The 27695-nt window shown below is 32.5% G+C and overlaps 1 protein-coding gene across 2 annotated transcripts in view; it reads left to right on the top strand.

The window, feature by feature from the left end:
- SLC4A8_1 (Electroneutral sodium bicarbonate exchanger 1) overlaps positions 1 to 27695 on the top strand; it is a 128263-nt gene that overhangs the window by 18027 nt on the left and 82541 nt on the right. Inside the window, exons 6-11 of one of the 2 annotated variants that reach the window (XM_051217877.1) lie at positions 524 to 675; positions 6686 to 6931; positions 7904 to 8050; positions 16303 to 16652; positions 18846 to 19020; positions 24253 to 24386. In XM_051217877.1, the coding sequence (XP_051064307.1) occupies positions 524 to 675; positions 6686 to 6931; positions 7904 to 8050; positions 16303 to 16652; positions 18846 to 19020; positions 24253 to 24386 (1204 nt within the window). Of the gene's footprint in view, positions 1 to 523; positions 676 to 4409; positions 7278 to 7903; positions 8051 to 16302; positions 16653 to 18845; positions 19021 to 24252; positions 24387 to 27695 lie in introns of those variants that run through there. The other variant, XM_051217878.1, reaches the window with a different exon arrangement.

Raw genomic sequence — 27695 nt, 5'->3', positions numbered from 1 at the left:
AGACAGCTAACAATACTCTAGGGTTTGATAAATAGAACTTATCAATAAAATCCGATCAACACTGAAGAACTAGACTAATATAATAGTGGCCACGACTCAGTGACCAATTAATGTAAATATCTGTCCTACAAGATATCATTTGCAATCCAAATAGTGTTTCAATAGTAGTGTCTCAGAGTGTGAAGCAATGTGTTAGAATCTCTTAGGTCTCACAAGATTGCAGCTATCCTTTCCTGACATGTTCAACTAGCACGAAAATTTAGTCAATTAAGGTTTTCCGATGAATGTTCCAAAACACATTTCAACGTGGTGGCCATATTGCAACTTGATCCATAGAACTCAATCAACAGATTTAAATGATTAGACAAACATGACCATCGATTCCAACTTATTTATAGAGTCACTGAAATTCATTGGTTTGTTTTCTCAGGATTCTACTTAATTATATTCCACTTTTTCCAAATTATTTTATTTGAACGGTAAGAAGTCACTGTTTTACCTAAAACATAATTTTTTTATTTAGCTGGAGAAGCACCTTATACATCGCTAGCTAAAATGCCCACATTAACTGGAATGGATTCATTGGATCCGGCTACAGCTGCACACATTACAGCTCATGCACAAGCACAACCGTCTGGACCATCTGAAGTAATGTCTGGTAGTTTACAAGGGAAAGTAAGTTATTTAAATGACTTGTTAAATTTTTATGAATAGATTGCTATTTTATGAATATTTTATTTTCTGATATTAATCTTGTCTTTACTAAAGACTAACTTAAAAATTCTACTCTTGTAGTTCTAAAGAGAACCCGTGACCGGTGAAGTCAAAACATGTCGGGTGTGAGGGAGTTATCCATTGCAGACACTAGAAGATGCTTGCTCAATATTGTGGGTTGATTTAAGTTAGACATGTAAATCATTGTATGCCGGTTCAGTAGTCCAGAAAGTTGAGCGTTTGCACAGGAGAATGGAGGTCCTGCTTTTGATTCTCGGTGGTGAGGTCGTGGATGCGCACTTCTGAAGTGTATTACACTCAGATGATACGGGCGTCCAGTATTTCCAGATTTTCAATGGTGGTCTAGCTAGGATCAGTACTTACTTTAGATCATGAGAAAAATTTATTTGTTTAATTTAATGTTCGATTTTCATAGACTATCAGAATGAAAAACATTTTGTAACGCTTAAGGGCACACTAAACAGCTAATTTGGTCTTGCTTGAAATTCTACTTATCTTTATGGCAATCTATTACATTGCTAGAAGTCAATTTTATGACTTTTAAATCTGTTGGCAACAACATGATACATTTAGATAACTGAGTTGAATGAATACTACTGTTTGCATATTTATAACTAGGGTAAGTGCGTACTTTGTATAGTAATAATCATTCAGTTTATCGCTGATATTTTTGTCACAATTTTAACTTGGTTAAAGTTCACACGTCATTACTTTCCACTGAATTGCGGGAATCCATCTTGAAATCAGTTATTATTGAATATATTTATTATTGTCATTGCTATTGTTGAAGTAAACAAAAGTGATTTCTGAGATTGGGATTAATAGGTCCTTGGTTCATCCCAGCTGTAATAAATTACCTTTCTAGTTCTGTTTCGTTCCTCATATTTCCTTAGCTGTTGTCAGTTGGTATTATAAACCAACCTCAGTGATATATTGTACATTCTACATTTGAGACTGATAAATATTTGAATTATTCGCTGTAATTTCATGCCCTTCCTCCTCACAAGAGCTTCGCTTATCGAATTCGAATGCTCAGATGAAGACTGATAAAATGAAAAATCTTCTGATCGTCTTGAGCAACAATACAAGAATGTTTGGGATACTTTTCTCTCTTTCTAAATGCAAAATCTCGTTCCACGACTGATCTACAACAACCTTTAAACTACTGATAGAAAATGAAGCTGTTGAGCTCATTAACCACTTCATTTATCCTGGAAGTTTCATCAGCTTTGATGTGTTAATGTTAAAAACTTTTGCTACTTGTAGTAAAGGAGAATTGCCCGTTTACCAAAGAAGACGAGAGTATACTACTCAGTAATCTACTCTGTATTACTTCATAGCTATGAAATATGATCTATAATGGCATTTATACCTTTACTTCATATATTAAATGAATCCACACTGGAAGACAGAATAATGTTGATTGTCATTAATAATGTAATATTAAACCCATTTAGATCATGTAAATGGAACCTACCAATCGATCTTATTAACTATTGTACATTTAATCAATCACTTATAACTTGCAATTATTTCAGCTAATGAAATTTGTAAAATAATACAATTGGTTATTATCTTTGTGTAGGTAGATTATACACCCTGTTGGGTTTATTTTTTGTTTTTAAATTTTAATTCATATATTCACAGATTATTATGAAGCGGAGTATTCCGTGCTTCAAGGTTCTCAATGGTTGTCTAATTTAAATTAATTCATGATTTCAATAAAGCTCAAGACAGCTCCAAAATCCCCATACTATTAATAACCATATATTATCTGTTTAATATATAATATCTAATTACTTTCGATACCATAAAACTTTACGGTTAATTGATTGATAAATTGGGTATGCAATAGATTATTGTCAGTTGTAGTGAAGATCTAATTCATTTGGACTTATTCAAGGTGTTCTAGTAGAAATATCTGTATAGCTTGAGGAGATGAATTTCCATCATAAGCACTGATATCATCTTAGAAAATTATAATTAGCTAGTTGATTAGGTTAGGATCACTGAGTGGAAAATACTGTCGTAGACCTAGGATACTACGTAAAGATTGTAAATCGATTGATGAGGTTATGAATTTTCTTAGGCTGAAATGGTTATGACATATATTACACATGTTCAACCACTTACTGCGTATCTCAGCCCGCAGTATTTCCTGATATGGGTGTAAGTTGAAAGAACGCTAGGAGGAGATTCAAAGTTATGCGAAGTATCAGTTCATAAAGTTATTGATTTTTGCGTTGAACCTTATTGGCAGCTGTAGACTGCCGGATTGAAATCCTCATGATTTTCGTGACTAATAAATGAAAATGTTAGTTGACACGGTTCAGAATCGGTCACAGTAGTGCAGATCCATTCACTCTTCGTCTTCCTTTTAGATCTTGAGTTTAAAATTATCATACACACTTTACTCCACAAATTTATTCTTCTTTCTGTTCATGTCTAATCCTTCCTATTATTAACATTAATACCGTTACTACTAATCTGGGATTTTTTGGATGACTTCATCTCTTTGTGCTGATATCGTCTGGCGGACTGTACTGATCAAAGATATGTACCGGGTTTTACGTCGTTTATGACTGAGCAGTAGTAATAATAATAAATAATAAATTTAAATTCTTACAGTTTTCAACTATTGTCGTCTGTGTGTACCATGCAACTTCATACTGTTCCAATTTCTTTCTACTATCCTCTACAAAGTATATTATGATTATTAATTCCGTAGGATATTTTACAATTATCTCTCTCACTGTTTCTTTTTCTCGTTAATTAACTTCTTGCAAGATAGACCAAAGAACATTTATTACTAATACTAGTAGTACCACTACTAATACTACTACTGTGACTAGGACCATTACTTGTATTGATTTACTAGGATGTGAACATTTTCAATATTCTGTCTATCCATCTATCTATCTATCTATCTATCTATCTATACATACATACATACACACATACATAAACATATCTTGCTTCAACATGATAGCTAGTTGCCCAAATCGTTTTCTTTTGGTAACCTTGTCATAATAGTAATAACACTAAACTTAATTCGTCTCAATATATATATATATATATATACATATATATATAGTGTGTGTGTGTGTATGTATGTGTATACGTACTCACTTGACAGACAATCCTAGTACATTCAAGTTATTTATTATTGTCTTTATTGTTTGCCCACTACTTATTTTTCTCCTTACATTTTTCCAAGTGCGTCAATAGTACTTTTTGGGTGCGGTTGTTAGCCTTTTTTTTCTCTCTCTCTTATTAATAATCATAAGTATTTCTTTTCTCTCTAATTTACCTATCGTCGTTAAAAATTTACATAACAAGTTGATTTGATTTATAGTTTTGATTAAGTGCATAGGTTTCTGCACTCAATTTCGAGCTATAGCTGTACATGTATACATATAAATATATATGCTGCTATGTATGTGTGTGTAAATGAATGGTGGTTAATGTCACCATTTGGCTGATCAGAACTAAATTAGGTGATGAAGAGGCTAGATATACAACGTACTGGTTGAAATCCGTTTACTGCTGCCTGTGCAAACTATCTTGAGATGGTGGAGAAGATTTGTAGCTCAGGTGGGTGATTTTGATGGAGTTTTGTTCTCTGAGCTGGATGGTTTGGTCGTGAAGCTTTCATTAGAACGATGAAAGCTTCACGACCAAACCATCCAGCTCAGAGAACAAAACTCCATCAAAAAGCAAACTATCTTAAAATAGCTATCTTGTCACAAGTTTTATCGAATAAATGAATTGTGATTAGCAATGGATTCAGGAGAAAGTTTATTTTGTACTATTTGTAACTAGCCGTCAGGATGTATCCATTTAAATATTAACACTACATTGTATGTATATGCAAATGATGAGTCCCGAATAGAACGAAACACACATCCTACATTTCACTGCTTACCACAATCCATTTACTTTATAAACCGCCAGCCCATTGAGTTTTATTTCATCCTTTATCACACAGTAATGACAAATCGTTCTAGCGTATTTCGCTTTATTTTCTAAACTCAACGGGTGTTTCTCAGCATAAAAAGATGATTTGTGTGGTTTAAACACCTGGACTTTTACTCAATGGATTTGTAAGTTCCATACGCTGTTCTGTCTAGTCCAGTTTAAACGACTGGGTATTATCACTGCCACCGTGAAAAGTGTTCTAAAATTGTATTGGCAAAATTAACATGATAAATTTATAACCATTTAACTCAGTTCTTGTTTCTTTCGTTTGTAATATCAATGACTAAAAAAAGACAATTATCTCACACTCAACATGGTTTAACTCTGATGCTTATGGCTTCTCACTAAAATTCCATGAGTTGTATCTTGAACCTAGTCACTAGTCAGCATAGAATTATTTTATGTAAAGGGATTTTGTAGTGATCGTCAAGACTTTATAGTTGAAAATCACAAATTGATCTGAACTAAACCACCATTAAAAATAATTGTTTAATGCTGTTGATTTTCAATAATGATCTAGCCAAGATCAATTCATGATTTGAATTATTAAAAAAATTTTATAATCTATATAAAACCCCTTATTCTAACTGTGTATGTTTGTAAAACAGATTAAGAGTTTTGAAGATAGTACTTTAATCAGTATCAATTTATTGAAGAAGTGGATTACATTGGGTCATGAAACATCAGAAAATTAAAAAAAGAACTTGATTTTTGTACTCATTGGGATATTTATAATTTACTGATATGTTCAAAAACTTAAATCACTGTAATTGATTCACTATTCCTTGTAATCGTTCGACTTACATATATTCTACTGATAATTTGATATCAGTAATCGTTTTGTTAAAAATTTAAGATGAACAAATCATGTTTTCATAGTGGAACACTAATTTTATATGTTTTAAGAAAGATGTTTGACTTGATTGTTCTCGATGTTAATCAAATAATCGACACATATAGATCTTATTGTCATTGGTTATTTATGGAGAGGAGATCTGTGAACAGTCGTCATTCTGTTAGAAGTGCCTACTTAGATTCTGATCATGCACTAACTCTGCTTTATCTGCGTCTGCATCTGAATGGGCCTAATCAGTTCGACTAGGTACAGAAGAATCGAAATGACCATCATTTTGATTCACTGTGAAGAAGTCCTCAGTCTATTGAAGAAACAGTGGTGGAGACAATCAGTTCGTCAAAATTGTCCAAGGCGGTGGATTTACTGAGTAAAGAAAGCATTGATGAGTAGAAGCAGCTTAGACACTAATAATAATATATTAGCATACATATACTTTTGCCTAGGTGCACAGCTTCTAATATACTAGTGTCTTGTTCTACCAGAAGACACACAAGGTGAAAGATGTAAATATGAGGTAGATGGTTCGTATCTGATAGAATAACAATTACTAATAGTGTGCAAAATTTCAAACATCTATCCTATACCATATTAATAATCACATCTAAAGATTCACCACATACCTTGATAAATTCTTTTAATAGTCTCCGAGATACAGTAATGAATTTCTTCTCAACATCCCTGGAAAGAATTATGGGGATCAGTAAAGGGTAACAGGTAATATGAAAAAAGTTTTTAAATAAAAATAGATGTCGAATGAAGCCGAAACATGTAGCTTCTCTAAGTAACAAGTCAGAAAGCTTACTTTCTCCCATATTAGTAGAAAATCAGAATGCCATGAAAGATCAGAGGGAAATTCCTCACCTCGGTAAATGAAATTCGATATGATGTATCCTCAAAGACTCGTCCTGAACGCTAACAACCAAAATTATATATATATCGAGAGTCAAAGTATTCATTGTCATTCAACTCTTCGATTTATATCCCCTTGAGTTCGAATCTCCCTAAAGAAAAAAACTTACAACGTATATTTCTCGGTCTTATAATAACCTCTTTTAGTTACCAACTATCATCCTAATCATCATCATAATCACTGTGATGTTTTATATTTTCTTTCAGTATGATTTACATTTCTTGAAAAAAATTGCACCTGGATCAGAGACTTCCAATATACTTGTTGGTGAAACAACATTTTTAACAACACAAATCACTGTATTCATTCGTTTAAAAGAGGCTGTTTTACTTGGTGATCTCACTGAAGTACCAGTACCGACAAGATTTCTGTTTATACATCTGGGTACTATAGGTAATGCAGCTAAATATCGTGAAATTGGTCGTTCCATGGGTGTACTTATGTCCGATGAAGTAAAGTTGTATTTTTTTCCCTGTAAATTGGTAATATTCCAAATTCTATATATGATGAATTTATGGAAAAAATTGTTTTGTAACATGAGTTTAAAACATAAATACACTGTAGTAAAGCCACTAACCAATACATCATTAATTTTGATGATATTTGGTCTGCGAGATTTCAAAAGAGATTGAGATAATATAGTAGCAGCGATAATGAGCAAGTTTAATTTTTGAGAATACAATTCAGAAAGACAAGAAGATGAAAATTAAATGCATCTGGATCATTGTGAATGATTCTGGGGTGTGTCACCCGACATCTCTAACCAATAACCGGGGTTATCAAAGCGATCCCAACCAGGTAGTAGTTTTCCATTATTTTTGAACTAATTCTGAAAATAAACTAACCAATCACTGAGATTACTTTCTTAGGTTTTAGAAATGAATGTTGAAGTACTGATTGATAAAATAATGACAGCTTAATACATTGATTAATCCCTTACCAGCGACCGATGGTGCATTTTTCTGGTTGACCGAAAATCTGTTGACCGAAATGCGATCTGGGCCAACCAGTTCAAGTAACTTGATAATGTATGCACCAGGTTTTAACATCAGATGCCTGGAGGTAGTCGGGAAGCATAACTTGTATTGACTTCGATTTTCATTTAGTTAGTACCTTTCAACAAAGGAATTCTGAAGGAATAAATTAAATTTATACGTTAGTAACACTTGATCAGTTACTGTTCACTAAAATGAATGAGAAGTTCATTTTGTTGATTTGCGATGCTGGATTGATCAATTCTGGACTAAATTACCAGCATCACGATAATCGTCTAAGCGTTGTTGTAGGAGATAATCGTTCTTGAGGTACATCTGTTTATTCGGTCAAGTTATAATGACAAATTAACATAAATATACTACTAAATACATAGATAAGTAACATCATATTCCCCATTTTCTCTCATTTTAAAAATTATTTTCGTTTAGGTATTTCATGATGTTGCTTACAAGGCTCGATCTAGAACAGATTTGTTAGCCGGCTTAGATGAATTCTTGAGCGCTGCAACTGTCTTACCACCTGGTGAGTGGGATCCATCAATTCGTATTGAACCACCAGCATCAGTTCCATCACAAGTAAGCTAGTTCTTTGTTTATTTATCATTTTTTAAATATTTGATATCTTTAATTACTCAAAAATTATTAACAATAGATTCATGGGCATTATTACGACCAATTTCAAATCATCTTAATTAAGACTTCAGGCAGAAAGTTAATAAATCTTCAGTCTTTACTTAAAATTGAATACAGTTAGAAATACTAGCCAGTTCATGCTAACTCAGTTGTTTAATGATAAAGTGCTCTTCGTGTGGTCAAAATGTCCTTGATTCAATTTTTATGAAATGGTCTTATATTAATGACAAAACGACTGTCCAACGCTCCATTGTTTTGAATGGTTGATAAAAACCTCTAAATGTTAATCGTTATTCCTATATCGTTCATCTTACATAAAACTAGTTGATTCAATTTACATGTTTTTAATATTTTCCATAATCGATAAAAATACATGAGTTCACAACCTGATTATTTTGCTTTTAATACTCACTTATATATTATTAAAGTAATCTAATCTATATGCCAATGATTAATCGATTGATTGATTTTCTGGATTGATTTCTAATCCACTGAGAGATTATTGTTTACAAATATATATATATATATACATATAATCCCACAAATGGTACATGTTGACCCATACTTCTTCCCGCTCCATCTTCAAAAAAAAAAAAAAATCTAACGAGTATCATCAGAACATTAACTACTTAGGCAAAATTAGAAAATATTTTCATCAGGATAAAATACATCATACATATTTCTGAAGTTGATTAAAATTACCTCTGAAAATTCGGTAAATCACTTGAAAAACCAACAACAACAAAAAAAAAACAAAGAGGAACTCTTCATAGTAAAGAAATAAAGATGAAAAAAATTATGCTCCACTTTGACGACATTGAAGCTTTATTAAACATATATATGCGCATACACGTATAATCCAACATATTTCGAATTTAAATATATACTTTTTAAGAGGGGAAAAAATGTAGGCAAACTGTTTTATTGTTGTGTGATATAATAAGATTTTATTTTAGCTCATCGATTTATACATTTTGTATTTTTTTGTCTTCCCTTACCATTCTCCATCATTTGATTCAATCACATACACACACACACACACACACACTATCTCTTTCCTTCTAACCTTCTTTAAGTCGATATATATATATATATATATATATATATATATATATATCGGTCTTTTGCCAATTTTATCCCGTTGTTTATCTCGTTGAAATAGTCTATAGTTATTTCTATAATTTATCTACCCTATTCTGTATGTTATCGTCTATGCCTATGTATACATTTATTGGCTGTGATATTTTACTAACTGATACAGAGGATATTAACACTTTTATTGATCGATTAAGTTTTTGTCTTATAACTATTTCATTGAAGCATTCATGGAATCTTTTATCCCATCTTTCAATATATAATCAGTATTGTTGTTTTGGGGTTTTGTTTATATTTTATTCACTCACAATTGTTTTTTGCCTTCTAATAATTATTTGTAAGAGATTGTGATTAAAAAAAAATACAAAGTTCAATGAATGGATCTGTTTTCAAATGAATTTATTATTAAGCTGTACAATACCATTAAGTTCGAATAATTTTTTTTATGGTTAGCGTTTTTTTAGCGAGTTAGTTTTATACGGGATGGGGTCGCTAACCCCATGCCCAACCCTTCTCCTTTATCCGGGCTTGGGACCGGCAGCAGCCCCCGGAGGGACTCCAGGCGGAGTTATACTACTAAGTATTTCATTATAAATAATTAAAAGTAATAAGGTAATATCAGAGACAGTTATGAATAAAACTATGTGGATATGAAAAATAATGAAAGAGTAAGGTGGATATTTTTACATATCTACAACCTTTTATTGTTATTGTTTACATTGCGTAATCGAGTATAATAATCTTTCTATTAAATTATTATATTTGTTCTTTATACATACTTGCACATATTGTTGTACAGCTTGATAAGAAATTTACTGAGACGAGATCTATTCTTTGAAGTTTCATGTTTGTAATGTTTAAATGGGGATTATGTGTGATTGTTATGTTTATCATGTATTTATTCGGTTAAGTGTTAAAAATTGATTATTACAACTACTTATATTAGACTGTCCTGGATATTTCCGATTAATTGATATTCATCAACTAAAAAGAGTGATGTGATGAGTAAATAGATGTTTTTTCTGATAATACATACAGCTTAATCTATAGTGAATTCTTTTTATTAAAATGGGAAGTAGTTCCTAGGATTTTCATGAAATGTTAGGTGTTGTTGTTTCATGAAAACAGTGCATGAGAGAAAGCAATTTTCTATAGAAATTTGTCCTTAATTTTGATGGGTATGAAAACTACTAAGATGATTCAAGATTAGGACAACTTTTAAATTTCTGTATTGAAGAAAAAATTGGACTGCTTCAGCTTAACTATTATCTTCAACTATCAATTCACCGTTTGGATGATAGTTAATATACTAATTAAAGAGAAAATGTTTTTACCCTCTCTTCTAGCAAAATATTGGTTAAGCAAACATGAAATAAGTAAGAAACTGAATAAATTGATCAACCGAAATAGAGTTAAGACCAATAAATGGTATTTCTACGAATAGACAGTATTTTTGCTGCGGTTTAAATAGTCTAAAATGAATGTTTTAACAATCGCATTTTACCAATTTACTAAATATACTAAACTGTATAAGTCATATTGTAACCCTTCATTATATCGATTTCTGCTCTTAAATTATTCATCGATTCCCCAGTCAGAATACCATAATCAATATAATCGCTAGTTACTGCATTGTATAAAATTAAAGAGTAAATAATTCTTTGATAATTCCTTTACTTCAAAAGTTGTAAATAAATAGATTTCAATAGATTCTCATATCAGAATAAAAGGGCTGTGTTTTTTTGAAAAAAATTCCCCTTAGTTTCTTATATTTGTGTAGCTTAAGTCAATTCTTAATGTTAAACTATCAATTGAAGTATATTCACAAATATTTTTATGCTAAATTATTTCATCTGTTTAATTTTTAACAGTTGAACTCATGAGTTGATCTAAGCTAGACCGTCATTGAACACCTGGATGACCGTTTTGTACTAATATGGGACTACTCAGCGGTGCTCATTCATGATCACGCACGCGCGACTCGAGTCCAGGACCTTCAGTTTCGCACGCGAACGTCTAACCTCTAAACACTGATATTTATGTCACCTTTTCCTATTCACTTCGTGCTTCATTTTGCACTTTCTCATTTAATATATTAATTAATTCAGAATGTAGTAGGAAATAAAAACGAACCACATTTTTGTGTTGTATCCCTTTTTGTCAAGGTATAGATCAATTGATTCATCTATGATGAATCTCTGACTGCAATTATTTTGCTTTCTTAGACAGTAGCTAGTAAGGTAATCCAGGATGTATCCATCCCATTTCACAAACTAATGGTTGTATATATTCATTAGCTAAGTGGGTAACGTAATAGCGTTTGAAATAAAAGTTACTTTCTTCGAGTCCTGGCGTGAACATCAACACTTTATTGAAAGTACATAAAACCGATGAGTCCCAACTACAATGAAACAAGTGTTCCGCATTCCACTGATAGCCATCATCCAACTCTGCTTAGAAAGTTATCGAGTAATCATTTCGTTTTATTGTGAATTGGTTGAAATTCAAATTGTAAACTATTAGATAATGATACAACGACCTATAGTATTATTTTATTTAAAAAAAACTTAAATGCTTTGGCTTCGATTTCATGTTGTGAGGTTTGACACCGTTAATTTCAAAAGTACGAAGAAACATTTATCCCATACTCGCTTTATGTTGTCAACTCAGCTGAATACAAAGAAAAATCTCTTTACAAAACTATTTTTACAAATTAAACAATGTCCTTCATAAAATGTAATAATAATAACATCAACTCTGCGATGCAGGTACATCCAGCTGACGAGTCCCAAATAGGACGAAACGCGCGTCCTGGATTCCATTGCTAGCCACTATCCATCTTTGCTTATAATGCTTGTGAATTAAGACAATATCTAGGCAATATTCATAGTATGCACATATGCCAATAATAGACTGATCAATTCCAGTGCTAAACATCAATGGGAATATTCAAGTAAACAATACTAAGTGAATTTATTTCTGTTTTATTGTGAAAAATATTCCTCGATAAACTTTACTAAGATAGAAAATCATTAAATGTTATTGATTCACATACATAATAGTATTTAATTATTATATGAATATGACAGGAAATTGTCTATCCCTTGATCATATTTTTAACTTGATAGTTAATTTTCTGTTATGTGTAGGAGAGAACAAACAGTGTCATTTGTATCACTTGGGATAAATGTTTCGAGACTGAATATACTCTCATTGATCGATCTATAAATTTTCACCTTTTATTGATGTCAGAAGGGCTTTTGTGGATGGTCGTTTCCAGGTTTTCTATGGTGGTCTAGTTTCAACTAACTCATGATCTCGACCATTGAAATTTTATTGATGTGTTGACAACTGGTTGACTATTGAGTAGTAGTAACCAATGTCATGTTTGTCTAATCCTGTCTAGTACATATTGATTTCTGTTCATCAACTCACAATGTGACCTCTATTAATCTAAGTGGACCAACATAACATTCCAAGATAGTGCTTGTAAAGTGATTATAGGTAGTCAGTAGGATACCCTAGACCTAGATTTCTTCCCATTCGGAATTCATTAACAAGGTGTTTTCTGTGTACTCCCGCCAACCATCTGACGTTACTGTTCTTTATACAATAAGTGTGACTTGTAGATGTTCACATTAAATGCTTTAATAGAATTCACTTATTCGATAAAAAAAGTTATTTCTTTATTCATCTTTGAATTATACTCTTTTGTTTGTATGCGTCGGAGAATGAGAGGGCTAGGGTAATCGTTATCTAGCTGTTTAAACCAAAACGGACGGAGAAGTGGAGTTTGAACCTGCTCGACTTACTGATGATTGCAAATTGACTTACGTTAACCACTAAGCCATCACTGCACTGTAGTTTTTCAGTGTGATAAATGATCAGTAATAATCGTCACTAATTAGGTGGTGGTTAGCTTTGGGGGTGAATTTCCAGGTTTCTAGTGGTTCTGAGGCAATTAGCCATCGAAGACAATGAAAGATGGTTGCAAAACGTTGTAGATTAATTGAAGTTAAACAATAACACCGTTTGATCACGGTTCAGTGGTCTAGAGGTTAAACGTCCACGCGCCAAAACTGAAGGTCTTGGTTTCATTGTCGACGTAATGGATCGTGGATATGCACTGTTGAGAAATCCCATAGTAGAACGAAACGATCATCAAGTGTTTCCAAGTTTTCAGTGGTGGTGTACCATTGATCGCTTCATGGTTTTAATATATTAATTTATTATTGACTGAATGCAATACATTGTGAAACGAGCATACTCTAGTTACTTATGTGTTAGGTCCCGATAAACATAATGAATAGTAACTTTGGGATCCTTTTATGAACCAATACTAAACGTATATTTTCATCGTATAATTGTTAAATAACTAAACTATTCATATTCCTTTTATTATAAACTTTATTTTAACCTAGAAGCATTATTATACGTTTTACCATTCTTGAATTATGCCCTGTCTGTTAGTCACTACCTCCCACATTCACAGCCACATTTGGCCAAATTTTGTACAAATGTTATTTTCTATTTTGTGTTACGTTGTGGTGTGTTAGATTGGTATATAAACTAAGTAAGTTTGGAATATAAAGATTCAAATTGCAGAGGCTGAGATTGGTGTTCTGGACTTAATTGGCAGGGCTAGGCGGAAAGCTGGACCAATCAGAACTCTAGGCTGCTCACACGTGATTTACGCGTCCTTGGTCTGATCGATAATTCGCTGCTTCTGATTGGCGGCTTTGGGCTATAACATTATGTGAACGGGATTGTGTAACATTTGAAGTTTCTAAACTTCTAATTATTCGACTGCCTGGTTTGAACTTAATTCCATTTAAATCAGTTTGAGCAAACGTAAATAGTATACGAAAACTGGTCGTTACATATTTCTTCACTTTTGGTTTTCAAATTACATAACGTTATACTTGGATTTCATAGGTTAATTAACAGGTCAGTCACCCATATGCAACGTAAAACGCCACACATGTGAATCGGTTCAAGTCCTCATACAACATTAGATCAGGCAAATAAAATGATTTCATGGCGAATTCCAGAATAGTAGAAATGGTAACAATACTATTAATAGCAGAAAATACTGGATATAGAAAAGGAGAAAAGGTATGAGGAAACTTAGGTACTCAGATTCTAAGACGCAAGGTGAATCCATCCCATTGTTGCTAACGATTCTGAGCCATTTCACATTAAGTCTCCGACCATTGGTTACAATAATCGTGTGGACCCAAACCAAGTAGTCTGAACCTACCTACATGGCTCAGTCCATTGGTTGATATGTTCATGGACTGATGTTATATCTTGGTTTCGCGGACACTAAATTTCCTCTACCTACTCCTACAACAGACAGCATCGCCCATCGAGATAGGCTGTGTTGGGCATAACACATGTCACAACCACCCACGTTGATAAAGGTTTAATACCTCATCAATCTATTCGTCATATTTACCTTGTATCCTATACCTAACCTCAGCATTGCTCATTCAGTGAAGTAATAAAATGCACATTACCAACAAGTGAAAACTACTATGCAACTTCTTGACTCCGAAAATCCCTCATCGATATACAGACCGCTTAATGTTGTGTTACATAGAATAATCTAGTCATATTGATCAGCAGAATTCAATCAACTCTATAGTCTAGACAAATTATATGTATATATATATATCAGCATATTTATTTTCGTCTCTTGTCAGTGATTGAGCCAAATTATTTTTGATTGTCAAAAGATGAAATGTTTTTTTCTGAGAAAAATTTTTCTGTCGGAAAAAATTAATTCACTTATTAATTAACATCACTTGAGTAATTATTGGATAATAAAAAGGAGTGTCTGATTATTCAAATGTTAAATTTATATAAGTTCCAATCAACAAATTGTGACATTGAAGCCTAATTTCCTCTTATTTCAGTTTGATCAGATCACTCGAATTGTGCCACGATCATATATGAAAATCGAAATTTCATTGAGTGGTGATCAATGTTATTTTTGTCTAGTCCTTCATTGTTGCCAGACGACTTCATTCGGTCATATTGCAATGTGGTCACAAGTTGAAGAGGTTCCACATCGTGTACATTAAGTTTTGATATTGAGTGGTTGGAGGTTCTCATGATAAAACTCTGTAAACGTGACACTAGTCACGTAAATGAACTTATTCTTCGCTCTTTCTAGCTACAAGTTCAAATCACAAAACATATAAATGACTATCGCTAACAAATCGGAATCTCGACTTTTAGATTTATTGATGAACGCAAAATGATTGTGACATTAGGTACAATAGTTAATATTTCATGTTTGTCACAAATTAATATAAGTCAGTTTACAAATGTGTTTAATTTCTATTTGGTTTAGTGATTATTTACAATTTGAAATTATGATCCTATCTAAAATCTCATGTATACTGGTTTATGAGGGGAGATCGAGAATTAGAAAGAAACAGCTATCATTTAGTGTTACATTTTTATGAACAAACGATTTAAAATAAAACTCACGAATCGATCAGTGTTACACCACCACTGAAAACTTGGAAACACTTGATGATCGTTTCGTTCTACTATGTGATTTCTCAACAGTGCATATCCACAATCCAGTACGTGGACAATGAAACCAAGACCTTCAGTTTGGCACGTGAACGATTAACCTCCAGACCACTGAACCATGATCAAACGGTGTTATTGTTTAACTTCAATTAATCTACAATGTTTTGCAACCATCTTTGACTGACTTCGATGGGTAATTGCCTCAGACCTAACAAAGTTCTATTGATCACGATTTCTCACTAGAACTCAGGAAATTTCCTCTTTTATTATAATGTCCTCGCTACCAGCTGTCTTTGTGCTAGTCTAACATTGATCGGTTCATGATCTCAATAAAATTAAATGATCGCCACATTCCCTTACTGACAATTTTTTTCTATCTACTATCTGGTCATTGTTGAGAACTATAATACGCTTCCGATTATCTTTATAAACTGTTTATTTTATTTTTCTTGGATTAATTGGACTACTGAATTTATCGGAAGATTGATTCAATATATTTTTTGTTTCTATTCTTCATCCTACAACCTTGTTCTTTCTCTCTTTTTTCATTAAAGGACAGTAGGAAAACGACGGTCAGTAATGGCCCTCAGTCAACTGTGATCCCACTTCAAATTACTACTTCTGAACCTGGTGTAGCAGTTGTTGAACAACTTCATGTTGGTGGAGATAAACTTGCCAGTCTTTGTTTAGCCGCCGTAGGTAATGCTACTCCACGTAGTCAACAAGTGGATGGGGTTACCAAACCTATTGGCCAAAGTGATTCAATACACAAGTCAAAAACTGATCTTGCACGAAGTACTGGCAGTCGTTTAGAATTGACAAATATCGAGTCTGGCGGTGGTTCTGACGACCATGGTGGTGGTGGGGGTCATGGAGATGATCCAGCATTAAATCGAACTGGTCGGTATGTTTTTCATCAAAACTGTAACCCCCTTATATTCTCTTGACTGATCTGACCACTTAACTGTAAAGTCGATCCTCTAATGGCTTGTTCACTCCATACACCTAGCTGAACAATTACCCTCTCTTTTATCAATAAAATAAAAATGTTCAGAAACCATAACCCTTATTTTTCAAGGGATGAAATATTATGCAGATTGGTTAGCTATGATGTCGTGGTATGAACTGTAGCTGAGTGATGGCTACTCACATAAACTTTCTAGAATTATTTGGGATCAAAAGACAATACCGATAGGCTTAAGTAACCAAGAGGAATTCTCAACTCACTCGGTTAATCGAAAAGTACCAACCATAAATGATTGATCTATGATGTTGATTTAATATAGAATCTATTGTATTTCTGCACAAACACATTCCATCTGTATGTCTACAAAGCCTTCATCCATTGTAACTGATATCAAAGTATGGTGAAAGCCTAAAACCCAACTCTATTTTCTATTCCATTGTCAATGGACAGTGGCTTGCCATTTTGTGATATATATTCTGTAATCTTGAAGGGGTTTATGCAATCATCATTAGCTCACCTTCATAGCTTAATTTTGCCAATTATATCATTAGATAAATGATTATAATAAGTCATTAAATAATAGAAATAAACAACAGCTTAAGGGAACGGTCATTCATCTCAATTCAGTAGAATTAATGACTTCAATTATCATAATGCTCAATTCTAGCCTCACTCATTATATCAATTTACGTACTTACTTAATTACTTAGGCCTGTTACTCCTCGTGAAGGAGCATAGGCCGCTCACCAGCATGATCAATCATACATAAAAATTATATTCAAATGAGATTTCTTTTATCGTCTGTTTTTATCATTGCTGCTTTAAAAAAATTGATAATTGAAGATATGTTTGTAGACTTATTTCACATAACTTGTCATTCAGTATGGTATTGCTTGTTTGAAGTAGTGTCCTTAATTACTTAAATAAATGAAAATCATATTCTCACTAGTGACTAGCTTTAAGGTATAACTCCTGGAGTTCCAATCGGAAGCCGCAACTAGTGGAGTCTGATCCATATCGGATGTGAGATATTTATCCTACACAGACATTTCATGAAGAGTTGCAAGATATTATGGATTGGTTGAAGTTAGACACTAACACTATTAGATCACGGTCCAGTGGTTTAGAGGTTAGGCGTACTGCAACTACCTGAAAATCATATAACTCAATGTCCCCAAACAATGATCACGGTCACCACACGTGAACTTCACTTACCAATAGAGAACAAACGAACGGTCAATAACTTTCTAGATTGATGGTATGTCCTGATTTGATCACTCCTATCTTTCTTCCACCCTACTTCCACTTTAGCAAACATCTTTCGAGGTGAGTGGTAGTCCTTAATCGATAAAAAACTACATCCTCGTCAACCAATTTGCTATCTTTGACCATTACTTCATGACTAACGTCAGGATTCCTCCCTCGACCACTCTACAATATTTTTCGAGAAATAACGGAAAATGTACAGTCTATTCATGTTTTATTATTTCACAGACCATGTTGTTGACGACCATAGAGTAATACAGAGTTAAATTTGAGCCAGCATACTCAACTTTTGATTGACAGATGGGATTCTCCCGATACCACAAGTGACGCAAATTATATATTATATGATGAAAGTACATACATATTTCACTTTGTCAAATGAAACTATTTGATTGATGAACTAATCAGACTTAAGAGAGAGAGCCTTAGATTTTCATTCATGAGTATGTCTAAATTGCATTTTAACATTATAATTGATGTCAGTTCTTGATTCAAACCCTAATTCGAAAGTCTAATTTTTGTCTCTAAATTCTGATTAAGGTTTCTCACATTAATTTATAATCCTCTTTAGACCCTAGTAGGTAGGTGAATTTTCCTAATGGTATTTTGACGTAGTTCAAACGTCGTCCATAAATTATGGTCTCCCTCGTTGTCAAATATACTAATACGTGTTTCATATTTCAAATTAATTTAACAAATCATTTATCATTCAATTTATAATCTCCAAGATAAGCGCTGTATAATACTTATATTGTTGAATATTTTCTGCTTCTCTCATCCATCTATTTTTTTCTCTCTCTCTCTCTCTCTCTCTCTATATATATATATATATATATATATATATATATATATATATATATTCAGCATTTTCGGTGGTCTAGTACAAGATATTAAACGTCGTGCACCGCATTATGTCAGTGATTTCACAGATGCTATACATGTACAATGTTGTGCAAGTTTCATTTTCCTCTATTTTGCTTGTTTAACACCAATCATAACATTTGGCGGTTTATTGGCTCAAGCAACTGGGGGTTATTTAGTAAGTAATTTATTATTATTATTATTATTACTTTTTGCCGACAGTGACTTATTCAAAGTGGATTTGATCGGACTACTTAAATCTATCTACAAGCTGACATACTATGATGTGATTCTTAAATGACAAATTAATTCAACAGTATATACACGCCTTGATAAATCAGTTAATTAATGTGTTATGTCTTCCCATAATAATAATAATACCGAATTATTCCTTGTACACATCACCTTACTTGACTAGTACACAAATGAAAAGGAGCTGAGAGTGTATTTTACAAAAATTAACTAGTAAAATTTGATGTAGTAAAACGTTTTAGAGTATACATAATAATTTACATTGTCATATTTTTGTATTATCATTAATCCATCCATACACCAATAGTGATTGGTTGATAATTGAATAATCAGCTTGCTCTGACTCGATCTGGTCTCAAATATTCATTAGTCAAGGCTCCATCCTAATAAAATTTGGTTGTCGACAACCCAGAACTTGAAAAATATGTACATTGATTCAAATTGTCCAAGTATATCAATACACATAAAGAGACTAAATAATTATGACAAATGTCAGGGTAGTATTAAAACAATATTCGACGAAGACAATATGGTTCGAAAAGGAAAGCGATAAATTTGTAAGATAAAGAAGTAAATAATGATTTTAAAACCTAAAGTGCAGGAGTAGATTTCTCTGTGCCACTGTCACCGATTCTGAGCATTTTTAATCAAAGTTTTCTACTAGTATTCACAATTATTGCATAGACCTCATCCAGGTAATCTGAAGCTACTGACAGGTCTTAGTTCAACATTCAATAATTTCATGAACTGATATCATATCTTGGTTTAGTCTACCTTTGCTTTCTTAAAAGCTAATCCTACATCCACAAATATTTTGCGTCAAGATAGCCGTTGGTTAAAAATACATAACAAATTTCCCATCCGCTTCAGTTTAAGAGGATTCACAACCTCATCAACTAATTTTCTATATTTGTCTAGTACCGTAAGCCTGACCTAATTCACTCAGCCATTCCAAAACAAGCGAGTAATGCTTCTAAAGGACCATTAGTTAAATACTAGTAACCTATGAATATTTACTATTTTCAAAGATCATGTTTTACAGCCATCTAATAATACAGGACGGACACTGACTACTAACTTCTTGTTTTTCATACCAAATAGTTTTTACAATAGAAATCATGTTGATAAAATGAATTTACCCAAGAAAAATTGTTTTGATACTTAACATTAAGCTACTTGGGACTAAGTATTACTTTTGCAGACATCGTTAATAAACTGATACCTTCGATGCAAAACCAAACCAAATATCAGATACTGTCATAATCATCATCAAATTGTAGAAATAATAACAACATTGAACTCTCCAACCAATAACTCTAACCATATATATATAACTGTTAGTCTAAGTATGTGTGATATTGCCTCCCATCAGTTACCGTATGCTTCATATTCAACATTACTTATTTACCAAGATCACACCGTACACTTCAGATCACCAATAGTAAATACTAGTAAAGTGTCGAAAATATGCACTTATCTATTTTCCAAGCTTAATTATTGTATTTTTCTGTAAGGTTGCTCTATTGATGTATACATAAGACCAACTTTATTTCTCTCCCTCTATGTTTCTCATTAGATATGAACTCTACATTATCTATTGTCACACAGTCAAACAGATGTTACGACTGAGATATTCAGTTAGTAATCCCCGATTTATCGTAATACTAACAGACCCTGACTACTACTGCTATTAATACTACAATTAATTACCAGTATGGGGATTTGTGGAGATCGTAATATTTTCACAGTTGAATTCACGAGTCAATCTAAGTTAGACCGCCATTAAATGTCTGGAGGCGCTGGATGTCTTTTTCATCCTAATATAGGACTCCTCGAGAGTGTACATTCACGATCCAGTACGTGGGAATCGAACACAGGATCGTCAGTCTCATGTGCGAATGCCTAACTTCTAAAACATCGGACCGTGATCCAGCGATGTTAACATCTAACTTCAATCAATCCATAATATTTTGTAACCCTTCATCCATTGTCTGCGTAGGATAAATATCTCACAAGTGACATAAATTAGACCCCACTAGTCACGGTTACTCATTAAAACTCCAAAAAATCCATCTTAAGGCTAGTCACTAGCGAGAACATGATTATTGTCAGTATGAGAATTTGTAAAGATTCTAGTATTTAGTTGTAGTGATTAATTTATTGACACTGAGATGCCATATTTTGTTCGAATGCACAAAACAATCTTTACAAATTTCTCAACTATTTATGGACTAAAAAATTGCATAATCAATTTTATATGTATATGAATTCTTAGATGAAATAACATTAAGTTCAATGTTTTCCCATTTATATTAATACTGAAAAAAATCTATTGGGTGGGGAACTCATCTAACTGAACTTATGGAAATTATATAAATTGTTTCTATCCTGAAGATTTACATGAAATTTTTGGGATGAAAAAGAATACGACAATAACAACAAGAACAAGAACAACAAAAAATTGACCAAAATAAAATAAACTAGAAAAAAGATATAATTCTATACTATACTATACTATACTATACTACATATATATGCATATTGTATTGTATAAATATATTAATCATAGTAGTGATAATAAGGTATCCAATATATATATATATATATATAATGTGGTCAAACTCTTAAGTTGGATACATTCGTATATATACGATCCTCAGAATTTGTGTCAAGTCAACCTCTTCGACTTATATTAACTTTTAAAAGGTATAATAATAATAATAATAATGATAATGATAACAATAATAATCACGATGGTAATTATAATTATAACTATTATTAATTTGTCGGCATATAAAGTTATTTGAAGTGAATAACAATATATATCACTATTCAATGTTATAAATAAAAAGGTCTTATCATTACCATTTCCCATAATTAGTTATATAGAGATAAAATTAATTATAAATGTATTATCATGTAATTAAGTATTTGATTATATGAGAAGTTATCTTATCTTAACCGCTATTGTGAATAATATACATTTAGAATAAATTAAAATGAATCAATGAATGATTAGTGATAATATTTCATATTGTTTGTCCATAACGAGAAAAAAGACACATTATTATTGTTTGTGATTAAGTTAACTAATAAAATAATGAATTATGCACTGGAATAACTAATGATGGATGAGTAAGACTTGTATTGCGAACTCTCCATAACCTAATATTGATGACAACTTGTTATTACAATAGAGTTAAATCATATTTTAGAGGAAGTTATAAATTTATCCTGTTTCTATTAAGTCTTATTATGAATAATTATGTTTTAGTGATTCTGATTGACCCTGTGGTATTCACGAATTAAGGAACCATTGAATTATTTTAATACGAATAGGTATACTATGTAAAAACAGATTACTTACTTACTTACTTACTTACGCCTCTTACTCTTAATGGGGCATAGGCCGCCGACCTGCATTCTCCAACCCACTCTGTCCTGGGCCTTCCTTTCCAGTTCTATCCAATTGTTGTTCATTTTCCCCATGTCTGTCTCCATTTCTCGGCGTAATGTGTTCTTTGGTCTTTCTCTCCTCGTTTGGATTTGAGAACTCCAAGTGAGGGCTTACCTTGTGATGTAGTTGGGTGCTTTCCTCAATGTGTGTCCTATCCACTTTCAGCGCTTCTTCCTGATTTCCTGGTTTGTTCTCTCCCACAGTTGGTTGTTGCTGATAGTGTCTGGTCAACGGATCCGAAGTATTTTGCGTAGACAGCTGTTAATAAACACTTATGTCTTCTGGATGATGGCTTTCGAAAAATAGACAACGGCATCTATTATACGATGATTTGACGATTAGAAGTTAACATAGCAAGAAGGTGATGTTTTAGAAAAAAATGGTATTCAAACAGAACAACTCGAAGTAGTACTACTCAGTATATATATTAGTTATGAAAGTATAACCATAAAACACACAGAAAATTGGAGACGAACCTGAAAGGCCCAAAAGTCATTCAAAAATTGATTTGGGAATAAAGTACCCATGATTATTGTTACTAGTTAAACTTTAGCTTTATTGATAAAAACTGTGTAGTCCTGTAATTGCCTTAGCAGTTTCATATCGCAATTTAATTGAGTTAGGAAATATGAATCATTCAACATTGACTTACCTAGTAGTATCTAGGTGTTAGCGCGTCCATCACCTTCACCTGAGGATCAGAGGTATGTGGGCCATGGTAGAGTGGGCTGTCTGTGTTTTTAGTGTTGGACAGCTGCAAACTAGGACGGAAATGATTGTTCATCAGCCCTTTGTCTCCATGATGTAGACGTGCCTCACTGATAGTCTTGAATAAAACGAAGCTAATTTTTAGCCATTCAAGTTACAAGTCAGTCAGTCAACCAAATGTCATCTCAAGGATATATTTCAGGTGATGACTGATGTCATACAAAGCTGCCTGCTCTTGCTTTTTCTCTTTCTTCTCTTTGTTAACTGGAATAAGAAGATATTCACATCTCAAGCAAAACAGAGTATACAGTGGGCACCTCGTATGCAGTTGGTTGAGTTAGACTTCACATATCACCTGGTCTTCCACTTATCCCATACACAGAAACGAATGCAGAATAAGGCAGTCAGTGTGGTTTATGCAGAAGTAGAACTTAACATTCACAAGGGAAAAAACAAGAAGTAAAAACGGTGAGTACAGACCAAATCACACATAAAGGTGAATTTCTAGAAGAGATGGAAGCCTTTATCGTATATTGATTGTAGTTTGACATGAACACTGTTGGATGACGGCATAGTGGTATAGAGAATAAGCGTTCGCGCACGGGACCGAAGGTCCCTACATGCTAGGTCGTGGGTGCGCAGTGCTAGGTGGTCCCATACAGAACGAAACGGCAGTCTTTTCAAGTTTTCAGTGGTGTTCTAACATTGACAGGTCCATGATTTCAGCAGAAACAACTGATCATTAGTATGTTCTACTCATTTGGTTGTGAATAAAATATAAGCTATTCGTTTTCAGAGAAGTAAACTTTCACTGTTTTAATCATTTTGTTGACCTACCCCTTCTTTGTACTCTCATCGATGGCCAGATAATGACAACGATTATTTCCAAATATTGTCGTAGGATTTCACACATTAACACTTGATATTATTTATTTACTAGACATTTGATTTGATTTAATATTTATTAACAACGATTATTTATTCTGTTTTCAGGGAACAATTGAAAGTATATTATCAGGTGCAGTTGTAGGTATCACATATTCACTATTTTCTGGACAACCGTTAACTATCATGGGTAGTACAGGACCAGTTCTAGTATTTGAAAGTATCATATTTAGATTATGCACGTGAGTTTTTTTGCTGTTATTTTATTTACAATCAAATTAAAGTACAAATTTACTGCTAAATTTCCTTTAAACATGTTTCCTAAGTGGTTGAAGATAGTCAGTGGAAAACAATCCCATATCATTAACTTATGTTTCGTACCCGTTACCAAGTCATAGCTTCAATGTTGGTGTAATTGATTGTTCCCGTGATATTTGAGCCTATGTCATTCAGCCTCACAGCCTGAAACATGTTGCCATTAAAGCATTCACTTCATACCCTATTCATCCCTTCAAGATCCTGAAATTCATATGCACTATTGATTTGAAAACATAAGTTTCCTAATTCTTTTTTGTAAACCATTATCATCCTTCAACTTAGTTTAATTGGCAGACATATGCTTCGGTTTTTCACCTTGTTGTGAATACTCATATCTCATGAAAGTAATGTATAGAATTCTCCCGAAAGAGGTAATGAACCCATTGTTTTATGAGAGGTCATTTTAAGAGAAAGAAGGAGAGTTCATCCCGCGAAACAGAAGTAGATATGGCGAGATTATGGTTCCAAGTTAAATATCTTATATAATCCTAGCCCTACTATAACGTAATTCAATACTTCTTAAAATATTGCACATTGGCAAGCGGTGACTTGAAATTCGAAATGAATATAACGTAAATCAACTAAGTTATCTTCATAGTTTAAATGAAGAATAGATTTTAGATAGACCCCTAATGAAACACAGATGTACTTGACGGCCGTTTCGTCATAGTTTGGGACTTCTCATCAATGCACATTCATGGTTCGACTAGTGGACGCAAAGTTGCAAATGCATATTTCTCAGAAGTCCTATACCAAAATGATCCGGTCGACCAGAGCCTCTTATTTTTAAATAATGATCTAGCTAAGATTATTTCGTAACTTAAACTTTGAAAATTCTACAATTTCCACAAATCTCTCCTCCCCCCTGTATAATAATTATCACTTAATTATCAGAATACAGTACTACAACAAACTAATAATAAATATATATTTATACAAATTAATTACTTCGACAATTTCGTTAACTATTGTGCCCATAAACGTACATTAAATAAGCAGATAAATAGTCAGATATACAGGAAGTAATCATTTGATTCTTATTTATATATATAACACTATATAAATTTATACATATTCAAATATGTATGTAAATTCGTAATACTTTAAATAAATCTCATTGAAAATTAACTTTTAACCATTTAAACATTCAGCGTTAGTGGGTAATTAGATACAAGAAAATAAGAGAGGGAGAGATAGATGAGGTCAGATGGAAACGAGAGTGTTAAAGTCGGAAGAAATAAAGGAAGTCAACAAAATCAGAGGATATAGACAATGAAAATTATACGGATAAATAAATGAAAAAAAATAATAACCAGATACTCTGTAAAATAAGGTTATCAACAATTTCATTATCGACTAAAAATTTATCATTTATATTATAACATCATAAATACTATAATAATTCCAATGAATATATTACATTGTAAACATACCCAGATCTAATCTTCAATATATATATACATAATTAACAACTAATAACTACATAATTACGAAACATTAATATTATTATTATTATTATCATTATTAATTATGGTTATAAGTAGTAAAGCAATAAAGGAAGTCAGTTTAAGATATAAACAGAGTGAAAAAAATAGTCAAAATGAGAATTTATTTAAATTTAATGTTAAAGAGAGAAATATTGTCACTATTATTGCCGTTTTATCATACATCCATATATGTGTATATATGCATACACTTATTACTATTAACTACTCTTAATTTAATGAATACAACATTGTAAAGTTTAATTAAACTTGTCGCCCTCTTCGCATTTTTATGCTTTACGTAAATATATATATATATATATATATATATATATATATATATATATATGTTTAGTTGCTAGCATGAAATTTTATGTAGTAATAATAATAATAGTGACCGAAATTCGTTGAACAAATACATCATAAGGTCTTGTAATTATAAACAAATGAAAATGTAAAGAGATCATTAATTAGAAAGTGTACAGTATTGAGTTTATCCGGTTTAATTTGCACCATTATATATATATATATATATATATATATATACCATACATTCTCGGGTTATATTTCGAAATATCGCCCAGCATACTTTACAATCGTGAACAGATTCTTTTTATAATTCTTATTAGTGGATATTACTCACCATGATCATAAATCACTCCTAACTAGAGGTGGCTACTTAACTTTCTAGTTATAAGTGAATTAAATTAGTTGAGTAAATTTTATGCGTATGTTGTATTTGTCGCAGATTGATCACAATATGTGACTTCTAGGCAATAACTAAACTCTTGATAGCTAATCCAGGATCTTAAAGTCATGAGGGAAACAATTAATTATTCGAACCATTTAGTCTGATGTCCAGTGATGATAGAATTTAAATTTCAACCGATTTGAGTTATAACATGATGAACATTCAAATTAGTGGTAACAAGTGTTTCACTCCTTATATGTCGGAATATCATTTACTAGTTCTCATTAGAACTTCGGAAACGTCTTGAAGCAAGTCAATGATATTTTCGATTGATATCATTTTATGATGAATACAGCCTACTAAAATTATACAAATCTTTAGGAAATATCTTCATCCAAACCTTTATTAATAGAAAATGCCGTTCTGTTAATTTGATTAGTGTTTAGATTATATTGCCCACAACTCAATGTTGATCGTTGTCAGAAGAAGTTTATCATTTGTCAAAGCATAGGATGTTATTAAATAGGCAAAATAAGTATACTTGAGATAGAGGGTAAAACAGTCTCGATTAGTACTGACGAATCTAACCGAGTAATGTCGGTTAAACTATCAATTGTAATAAATATTACTCTGAAACATAAGTAGAATAGATTGAAAAGATTATATAACTAGTGAAAAAGAGAATAACATAGCACAAGTCTTCTGTAATGTGCATTACATATATGATCTTTTAGAAGTAAACTAACTTCTAAACACTGTCAAAGATATCCCGGATTGGTACAAACTACTCTGGCTATCTATATACATGGAGTGATGCAATCTTCTGAGCTAATACTAGAACTTCTACCGGGAGATTCACATGTTGACTTAGAATATGCCGATGACATAGTTTTATTTGGTGAAGACGCTGACAAAACGCAGAGTCTTCTGACCACTCTAAGCAACAATGCAGGCATGTTCGGGATGCGATTCTCTTCCTAGAAATGCAAAATGTTGCTTCGGGATTTGGTTGCATTGACACCCGAACTAATGATAGGGAGTGAAGTAGTTGAGTGTGT

This window comes from Schistosoma haematobium, chromosome 7 (genome assembly GCF_000699445.3).
Source record: "Schistosoma haematobium chromosome 7, whole genome shotgun sequence".
Taxonomy (NCBI): Eukaryota; Metazoa; Platyhelminthes; class Trematoda; order Strigeidida; family Schistosomatidae; genus Schistosoma; species Schistosoma haematobium.
The sequence above is the reverse complement of the archived record's forward strand: the minus strand, read 5'-3'. Positions and strand labels throughout refer to the sequence as shown.